The following is a 9924-nucleotide window of genomic DNA, read 5'->3' on the forward strand; positions in this document are numbered from 1 at the left end:
ATATATATATATATATATATATATATATATATATATATATATATATATACATACATACATATATATATATATATATATATATATATATATATATATATATATATATATACATACATACATATATATATATATATATATATATATATATATATATATATATATATATATATATATATGTATATATATATATATACATATATATGTATATATACATATATATGTATATATATATATATATACATATATATGTATATATATATATATATACATATATATGTATATATATATATATATATATATATATATATATATATATATATATATATATATATATGTGACAAGTCAGGTATTGCCCTGACTTGTCACACGCTAAACAGTAAAACTTGTTACCACAGTCTAACCCATTTTCAGACTGAATAAGGACTTCGTTTTCCATTGTGACACATCTGGTGCTGATTTAGTGCTGATTTAGTGCCAGTGTTCAAAACGTGCAACCGTTTGATAGAGTTCAATAGAAGCCCCTCAGCATCTGAAGTGAACACCATGAGAAAACTGTTACAACCACTGAGCTGTACGAGCAACCGAACTCAACTCAGCAATTTGCTTGGAAGTCTTTCAGTTCCCTCCACAGGCCCACCTGCCATTAAAGGAGATTTTTTGCCTGTCAGTATGACTCTAATGTGAGACCACTTGAGAAGAAGAGGGCTCTTTACTGAGCATCATGTGATGAGTTGGACTGTTTCATGCTAAAACATCAGGCAGAGCTAGTGCGACCAAAAGGTTTTACAACATTATTCGAATAAGTACACAAATACAGGAAAGTCAAACCTCACATTAATGGAGCTGTGAAGAGTTTGTAACCATATCTGTTCAAACATGAACCTGAATGTGGAATAAATCATATTTAACATGTTGGACTTGTGTGTAAATATGTGTTTACCTAGAAATTAAAAAAATATGACATGGGAATAGAAAAGCATTTCAGTCAAGTTTTAATCAGTGACTATTATGTGAAAGTCATTAACATCCGTCTGAAATCACTGTGTGATGCCTAGAATTCAAAGGACACGTGTATGTTCAGGTGAAGTCCATCTGACAGCTTTACAGGACAGATGACCTCAGCTGCTCAGGTGTGGTGTTGGAGGACAACACTGGTTCATTATCTGGGCGGAGATCATTCCAGGTGTTTTAAATCTAACTTGGAAAGCTGGTGAAGGAAACTCGAAACTTGATATGTTGTGAACACCTCACTCGCAGGACTCACAGTTTAGAGAGATGGTAAAGAATTTATTTACGATGTGAGGGAAGGTCCAGGGCAGGCACACACACTCTTTTACTCAGTCCGTGACTCATTCAGGCAGTCCGATCCAGAATGCTCACTCATGCACATCCACAGGAATCTAGGCAGCAGGTGTATGCGTTGAGGGCAGGTTCAGAGGCAGGGAAGCCCTGGAGGGAGAGGCGAAGGCAAAAACACCCGACACCCTTTCCAGAGCCTGAGAATCATGACAAAATTGTTCATGTTTAACACAAATGTTTACCTGATCTGAAGGACCAGACTTTTGTTTCCAAGAGTCAAATATCCCTTTGACATCAGAACAAGTGTTTTTGTGTTTCCAGGCAGAGCAAATCTACAGCAAAGAGGCTGAAAAACAGAAAAATCAACCAGACTGAGACGCTGTAGTGGCCGAGCTGTGTGTAAATATTGTGTTATGTCATACAGAAAAAAAATGTACTTAATATCACTTCTTCTTTTTGCTTCAGCTCTTCAGCAGGATGTTCAGGTGAAGCTTGGAGATGACGTCACTCTTCAATGTCAGATTTCCACAGATGAAATAATCTCAGTGCTGAAGTGGAGCAGAGCTGACCTGAACACAGACGGCTACGTCTACTTCTACAGGAACAAACGCTCCTATGAAAACTACCAACATCCATCTTTTCATGGCCGAGTGAAGCTGAGGGACCCGGAGATGAAGGATGGAGACGTTTCTCTGATCCTGAAGAATGTTACGTTTAATGATGCTGGGATTTATGAGTGTCACATAGCAGTGAGGAAGGCTGGGAGATAAAAGAGAGCTCACACTGAGATCACTTCATCAAACTCATGGTCACAGGTGAGTTTGTCACCTCTGAGAAACTGCAGAGAAATGCTTCTATGTGCTAATACTGAGATGTTTCCATTATGTCTAAGTGGAAACTGTTCAGAACCTGAAGCTGTTGACTTGCAGAACTCACACCTGTTAGTTTCCTGCTGTGCTGGTGGGTGAAGGACTTTGCTCTGACAGCTGCCATTTTCTCTGCAGGTGAAACACATGAACACATGAGGGAGCTGGATGGTGTGAAAGAAGAAGAGGCACAGAGAGATGTGGATGAACCATTAGAGGCGGAAACTTCAACCGTCCTTGTTGCTGCTGCTGTTGGTGTCGCTGTACTTGGTTTTGTGGCTCTTTGGAGATTTAAAAGAAGCAAGAGTCACCTCACTGAGGCGCACAACCAGCTGGAGGTGTGGAACCTGCTGCTATCACCGCAGCAGCGATCTGGTGTCTCTGCTTCTTTTTCTTCCCTTGTGGTTCTGTTGGTTTCACAAGAACATCAGATAGAAAATTTGAGTTGGTAAAGAACAAAGAGCAAAAATAAACTGACCTCAGGACAGTTACTGTTTATGAATGTGATTTTTGCATGTAAGTTTCATAAAGCTGTCTGTTTCACTGTGAAGAACAAAGAACATGATTTAATACATTACATGTGTAGTAACAGTAGAAGAAAACAGAATAAAGAGTAATTATATTAACTCATTGATTTGTGAAATTAAACTCAACTAATAAACTGTGTTTATGTACAACGTGTTAGATTTTTTTAAGTCTGCTTCTAAATGTGAAGCTGATTTAACAGGAAAATTGAGTCTCAGGTGGAACAGCAGCTCATTGCTGTGTGACTGTACCAAGATTAAACTGTGCTGTGGTGCTGCCATCTACTGGCCCCTAAGTGCAACAACAGCCTCTTTAAATTTCAGTAACATAGACTCAATGTCTGCACTTTGTGCGGAAGCTGTTTTGGTTCTCATGCAGAGGAAAAGTCACGCTAACAGATATAAGCTTATCAACATGTCTTTGTTAAATACTTTTTACAGGTTTGTTCACACAGGTGGTGTTACATCCAGGCAGTAACCTCATCCACCCTGCTCAGTGACATCACAGGGGATCAGGAGTGCTCAGCTCTTTATATTAAAAGCCCCGTCACACATGTTTCCACTGACACTGAATGCCACGATATATACAAACATAACCACATATATTTGTTTTTGATTTAACTATTTAACTAGGCGGCCATTTTATTAGGTACACCTTATCAGTATTGAGGTGGACCCCCTTTTTACGCCCCAGTTCTTCATTTCATAGACTCAAATATACTCTGAAAACATTTCTCTTTTTTGCTCCTGATTGTCATGATAGCATCATGCAGCTGCTGTAGATGTCACAAACTGTTTACATGATGACTTTTTTGTTTTAACAAACCATAGAGCCACCTTCATCTGTGTCTCTCTGACCATCTTCAGTAGACTCTAGTGTTCCTCACAGCTCCGCTTTCATTGATGTGTGCTCTCCCTCAGTCCTGACCTCAGTGCCATCAAACCTTGTGATGAACTGGAATAAAGACAGAAAGTATCCAATATCAGTGTCTGACCTCATAAATACTCTTCTGGATGAATGGGCAAGAAAATCACACAGACAAAATATTAAATTCTTTAGCAACATTTAGTAAATAGTGGAAGCTGTTTTAGGTGCAAAGAGAGAGATCAGTGTTCATCACTGTCAGTCTCAGTCCTGTGTTTGAGTGCAGCTCGTTGATAATAAAAGTGAAATTTCTCTTCACCCACACAGATGTTTCTACATCTCAGACTGACACAGAAACATCTGGAGATTTGTAAAGAAATGGGTCATGCTGCCCACCAAGTACGCTTACTTTTTTTTTAAACAAATAAATACAAATAAAACAAATTAAAAAGATTATTTTTAGTACAGTAAAATAAGTCTGGTTTCAGTTTCTTGTGTTTTGTTATTTTTTTTTAGTCCGTCTTGTTAGTTTAGAGTTTAGTCCTAGTCCCTAGGTTGTTATGTTTAGCTTTTGGTGGTTAGATTTCCTCGTGTCTTTGCTCCTGTGTCTCCCTCTGTGTATCTGTGCTCTTATAGTTCTGAGTTCCAGAGTGTTGTTTCCACATAAGCTTTATTCCATGTTTCCCCAGCCCATTATGTCTGTTTTCTAGCCGTGCTCTCTCTCCCTCTCCTGTCTGCCTCTGTGTTTTTCCTGTGTTACGTTCAAGATCCGCATCTTGGGTCAGTATTTTCAGTTCCACATCTTCCCTGTCTTGTTATGTGTAAGTTTCCTCAGCTGTGCTCCCTTTGTGTTCCCATGTCCCTCATCTTCTGTATATTTATGTCAGACTCTTCCTCTGTTCCTTGTCCCGTCGTCCCTCTAGGCTGTGTTTCCTAGCGTGCCTCCCCCTAGGATTAGTTTAGAGTTTTTTCAGTTTAGTTTTGTACCTTTCAGCAATAAAGATGTGCTTTTTGAGTTCACGTCCTGCTGAGTTTTGCGTTAGGGTCCTTTTTCCTGCCAGAGCCGTAACATGATAGAACCACGCGACCAGACATGGACCCATCAGCTCACAACCCCTGCGTTGAGGGGACCTAGTTTATACGGTGGAAAACTGAATACCAGGAGGTTTTAGCTACTCACCTACACAGGATGGTTGACAAACCATCCTACTTTGTGGGTAGTCTATGCACATTTCTGCTGTCACAGAGTGATTCCAGCACAAATTTAAGTAGGTATGACAGTTTGCCACTTAACTTTGCCGATCAGAGTGTGTTTGTGGCTCATATTCATAAAGCCAGGACGATTTGCCACTAAATTTTAGCTGTTAGTGTGCTTGTAGGTCACATTCACAAAGGTAGGATGGTTTGGCACTGAATTTCGTGTTGTGCGCATGCGCAGAAACAACGGGTAGGATGGTTTGTCAGGTAGGTTGGATTCCCAGAACACGGGACTTCCCTTGCTATTCAGCACGCTACACTCTATCATCAAGGACTTCGTTTCCACCGTACACGTCCGCCCGGAGCTCCCTCTACAGTTAGAGCCGGAGGATGGTCAGCCTGGTCCGCTGGAGGATTTGCGGGTCAGGCTCGTCTCGGGGAGGAGTTCTGGAGAGTTCACTCTAGAACAGCTGAACAGACTACCTTCGTAAAAGAGAGTGACTGTTCAGCGTTGGTGCATTCGGATACCAGACATCATGATAACACACCCGTCATGAGTAAAGCCGTGTTTTTCTCTGTGGATTACATTCTGCCAAAATTAACTGATTCAAACACTAAATGTTCACTTCACTCGACTCCTCAGTTTTCGCTCCTAATGTATTTGCTTGAGCCAGTTAACACTGAGCCAGTTTGTATTTCCCTGCTGACAGATACCAAGCTTCCCTCCGGTGACAATTCCTCTACGGACTGTTTTGTTTCCATGTCAAATTGGAATATTCAGAAACATTGCATTTCTGCGCTAGACAGTTTGGGTCAGGATCTCGTTGCTGAATCCAGTGTTTTCTGTGAGCTAAATGTTTCTGAGCACTATACAGATGTCAATGATTTTGGTGTGTGTGTGAGGCTGACCAACAAGCTAGTGAAATTATCACTTCGGATCTTCGAAGTGACTTTCATGTTTTCACATATGTGGACTATGTAGTTCTTAGCCTGCTAGCCATCCTGTTCCCATGGACTCTTTAATTTTCCAGCCAGACTCTATTAATGCTTTTCAGGCTATACCACAGGAGAGTATTGTTGATGTTGCTTCACCTGTGTATGGTGCAGCCTCTCAACCAGTAGATACTGAGGCTCCAGCTTCTATAAAGATTAAAGATTACAAGCCCAGAGTCTGTCTATTCTGAGACTGTTTTTCCTAGTGGACTGTTTCAAACTGTACATTCGGTGCCTGCTAAGGTTATGAGCAACAAGGTTTTGTCTGCTATACAAAGACTGGCAAAAGAATTTGGTTTGAGCACTGCAGAGTTGGTTGACAAGGTTAACTTTTCTGTTCCCCGGTCATGTCAGTTTAACTCTGTGCACCATGCTTTTCAGCCAGTTGTCCTGGTCCCTGTGTGTACTAACTCTCTGGCTGTGCTTTGTATGACAGAGTTTAGTGTGGCTTCACACCCAGTTTATTCAGACACTGTTTGTGTGAACTCTCCAGCACCAGTGACTGCTCCTGAACTCACTTCTCCGAAGACTATTAGCAATAACCTGGACAGCACAAAGCCAGCAGAGTTACTAAATATAGCAGGCCTTAAATCTTTGTTTGCTAATACTGTGTTTGGCTCCACTAACCTGGCTTTCCCAGTGACTGTTACAACTCATGAGCTCCGCTCTCCACCTCCAACTCCTGCTTCCAGTGCAGCTCAGGCCCAGCTTTCCCTTGCACCCGTACCAGTTACTTGGGTGGGGATGGCAGAGGTCCAGCTGGCCCCTGCTCCAGTCCCCAGGCTGGCCGAGGCTCCGTTCGTCCCTGCACCCTTACCTGTTCCTCGGGTGGGGATAGTGGACGCCCAGTCTATGCCTATGACTGTTCCAGGTTCCCGGGTGAGGACAATTGTGACCTTGCCGGCTCATGCACCCGTTCCAGTTCCTTGGGTGGGAGCAGCAGAGGTCCAGTTAGCGCCTGCACCTACACCAGCTCCCAGGGTAAAGGCAGCCAGAACCCAGCTCGTCCCTACACCTGTATCTGTTCCTCAGGTGGGGATGGCTGGAGTTCGGCCGGTACCAGTTCCTGCTCCCCGGAGGAGAGCAGCTAAGAGTCAGTTATGTCAGTCACTAGCCATGCTATCTGCGCATCCATCATCACTACAACCACCATCCCAACCACCACTACACGTTGTATGTTCATCCCTGGTGCACTCATTTCAGTTACTGACTCAGTCCTTAGTTCAGTTCTTTCATGGACGTTTTGAGTGTGGTTTTGTTTCTGTTTCCTGAGCCTCAGGCTGTTGTGGGCACTTTGGTTTGAACTCTTATTTCCCGTTTGTTTTGGACCCTGGCTCCTTGTTTTGTGTTTGTTTCGGTGAGGTGTTAATCGCTTCTCCTTACCCCATGTATACTACAACAATGCACAATACATGATTAAGACGAAACTCTGGCTGATCTCCCAAAATGGTCGCATGACTGAAAAACCACCTCAAAAAGGACCAAAAATCGCACAGTGTAAGCCCAGATTAACAGTAAATACTAAATATTGAATGTTACTGATCAGCACGTGAGGTGTTGTTCCTGTAAACACGAGTGGGTACACACTTGAGCACCCAGCGCCGAACACCGAAAACCACCAACGCACCAACGGGTGAGGGCAGTAGCCACTGGTAGGGAGTGTGGTGGTGGTGGTGGTGGTGGTGGTGGTGGGGGGGGGGGGGGGGGGGGGGGGGACAGAGGCCTCCATACCTGGGGGGTCCTGAGATGTTCCCAGAGAGGTAGAGACTCGACCAGACACATAGAAAACCTGTCGCACCCAAATACAAGCATACATTCCCAATCTCGTGGACACATATGTAGTATACCAATACTCAGCACTCGCCCAATGTGGGGACAAAGAGAAATGAACACTGTACACCCATTCACACTCCCCAAACATACTCTATAGCCCCAGGTCCAGGTATCACCACCCCCACAGGGGTAATCAGCTCCCAGACGCAGGAGATGTTACCCTTTTACCTGGGGTGGAGACAAGCAGACCGCCCAGCAGTCACCGGGAAGCCCAGCGTCCTAACAATAACCACAACCAGACGACTCCTCCCAACCCCCTGCCCCGACGGTGTACACAGAACAGAGGTGTGAAGACTCCATACCTCACTCCGTCCGCTCATATGTCGTGTTGCTGTTTTTAAAACACAGGAGGGGAGGGGCATGGTGCTTCCTGTTAGAAAGCAGAAGTGTCAGCACGACCCCTCCTAAGAACCCTCAATGTCTACATGCATTTAAAATTGAGAGGTGGGCACCGGCACCAGAGGTGAGGTTGGATATACAAACCGTACTCTGGATGCTCTAAGGCCTTATATGTTTGTGTCATGAGAGTACACACAAACACACACACACACACACACTGGGGGCCATTGTGAGTTCATGGAGATGTTAAACAGATAGTTAGACTCCTTCAGCTTTAGATGAGGGCTAAGCATAAAACAAGTGACATGGGCAATGTGGAATGTTTTTGTTTGTGTGTGTATGAAAGATGTGAGGGTGGTGCCCACCATCAGAGATCACCATCATCCTGCTGTTTTGGCTGGGATGTTTCTCTCAGCTTTGGACTCACTCCACAGTAGTAGAGACAAAAGTTCACTTGTTGACAGATGGATCTAAGTTTTGATATGTTCCTCAAATGAAAAAGCAGGTTCTTACAATATGATTTCTTATAATAAAATGTATACTATTTTTATTTATTATTTTCTGTTGCTGGTCTCCACCTGGTCAGAAAGTCTTTTTGTCATTTGTTTGATTCACATATGATGGTTTCTGAACACAGAAGAACATCTGTAATCACAGCTGCACAAAAGAAAAGAAAAGAAAAAACATACTGAGCAACATTTAGTTCTGACCCTCACTGCTGATCCAAGTTAACAGGATACTGACAGATACACAAACACGCCTACAGCATCTACACTGTGATGAATAGTCTAGCACAGGTTTAAGATTTGGCTTGTAAATCAGGTTAACAAGGATAAACTGGTGCATTCACTTGTTGATAGCTGCTTGGTACTGAGGTCTTATTACTTTTAGATTTTTATCTTGTTATATTTTATCTCTTGGATTTTAGTTTTGTAACATTTTGTTTAACTTTCTACTTGTGTGGAATCAATTTTTAGGTCAGTGGAAAAACAACAGGGTACATGGACCTTACCAAGTGTTTTATGTTTCATTGATCATTTTAGTTGTTCCATCCTGTCAGGAGAGTGAACTAAAACAAAACAGTACTAAAACAATTCAAACTTGTTAGGAATAATGTAACTTGCACTTATTTTCAGTTGTTTGAACTATTTGTAGTGACAGAGAACATCAGTCTGATCACAGGAACCTGCTCTTTGTCCGCGACCCTGATGGACTCAGACACAGAAGCTGCAACATTTAAGATGTTTTTGCTGCACTGAGATTGGAATCAAATCATGTAATCAGACAGTTCATGAACAAAGACAACAGATACAAAAAAGAAACTAAAATGTACTGAGCAACACGTCCTGGCACTCTGAGCCAGTTTCTCCAGAAAACTGACAGAGACACAAACACGCCTCTTTACCGACACAAAGCTGCAAGTTCTGCTGAACACCTCCACACAACCTTAAAGAGAGAACTGATGTTTATTATTATGCAGCATTATTGCAAACTCAGGGTAATTTCCATCGAAATCCACACTATGATGAAACTACAATATCCTGTTTCTTTCTTCTTTTTATTTTTTAATTTTCCATCCAGCCGAGAGACTTTGAGGTTTTTATGTTTTAGAACTTAATGACTGCATTTCTTTTAAAGTCAGTGGTAGGTTGAATGAGATCATTAGTATATTAAACCTTTACTGCTGAGTGTCTGTGAGCACCAACAATAATAATAATCATCATTAATAATGTTGCTGACAGCAGCTGCTGGACTGTGTATGGTTGTTGTTTCCACTTCTTTTGCCTTTCATCAAACTAAGATCAGTGAAAGAGATATTTGTTTTTCAAACACACAAGCTTACAGCCAATAAGAAGACGAAGACTGTGGTTTCTATGGTGACACTGTTGTCACAGATTTGTCTTGTAAAACAGGTTAACAAGGAAATACAGGTGCATTTCCTCGTTGGTGGCTGCTTGATTCAGAGGTCTCTTTACTTTTAGATTTTTAACTTGTTAAATTTTATAAA

The 9924-nt window shown here is 42.0% G+C and overlaps 1 protein-coding gene across 1 annotated transcript in view; it reads left to right on the forward strand.

Moving 5' to 3' along the window:
* The window catches only part of LOC134623828 (outer mitochondrial transmembrane helix translocase-like), a 26792-nt gene extending 24723 nt beyond the window's left edge, over positions 1 to 2069 (forward strand). Inside the window, exon 13 of the mRNA XM_063468842.1 lies at positions 1765 to 2069. Coding sequence (XP_063324912.1) covers positions 1765 to 2069 — 305 coding nt within the window. The remainder of the gene's footprint in view (positions 1 to 1764) is intronic.
* Positions 2070 to 9924: the final 7855 nt, after the last annotated feature.

This window comes from Pelmatolapia mariae, linkage group LG3_W (assembly GCF_036321145.2).
Source record: "Pelmatolapia mariae isolate MD_Pm_ZW linkage group LG3_W, Pm_UMD_F_2, whole genome shotgun sequence".
NCBI classification, from domain to species: Eukaryota; Metazoa; Chordata; class Actinopteri; order Cichliformes; family Cichlidae; genus Pelmatolapia; species Pelmatolapia mariae.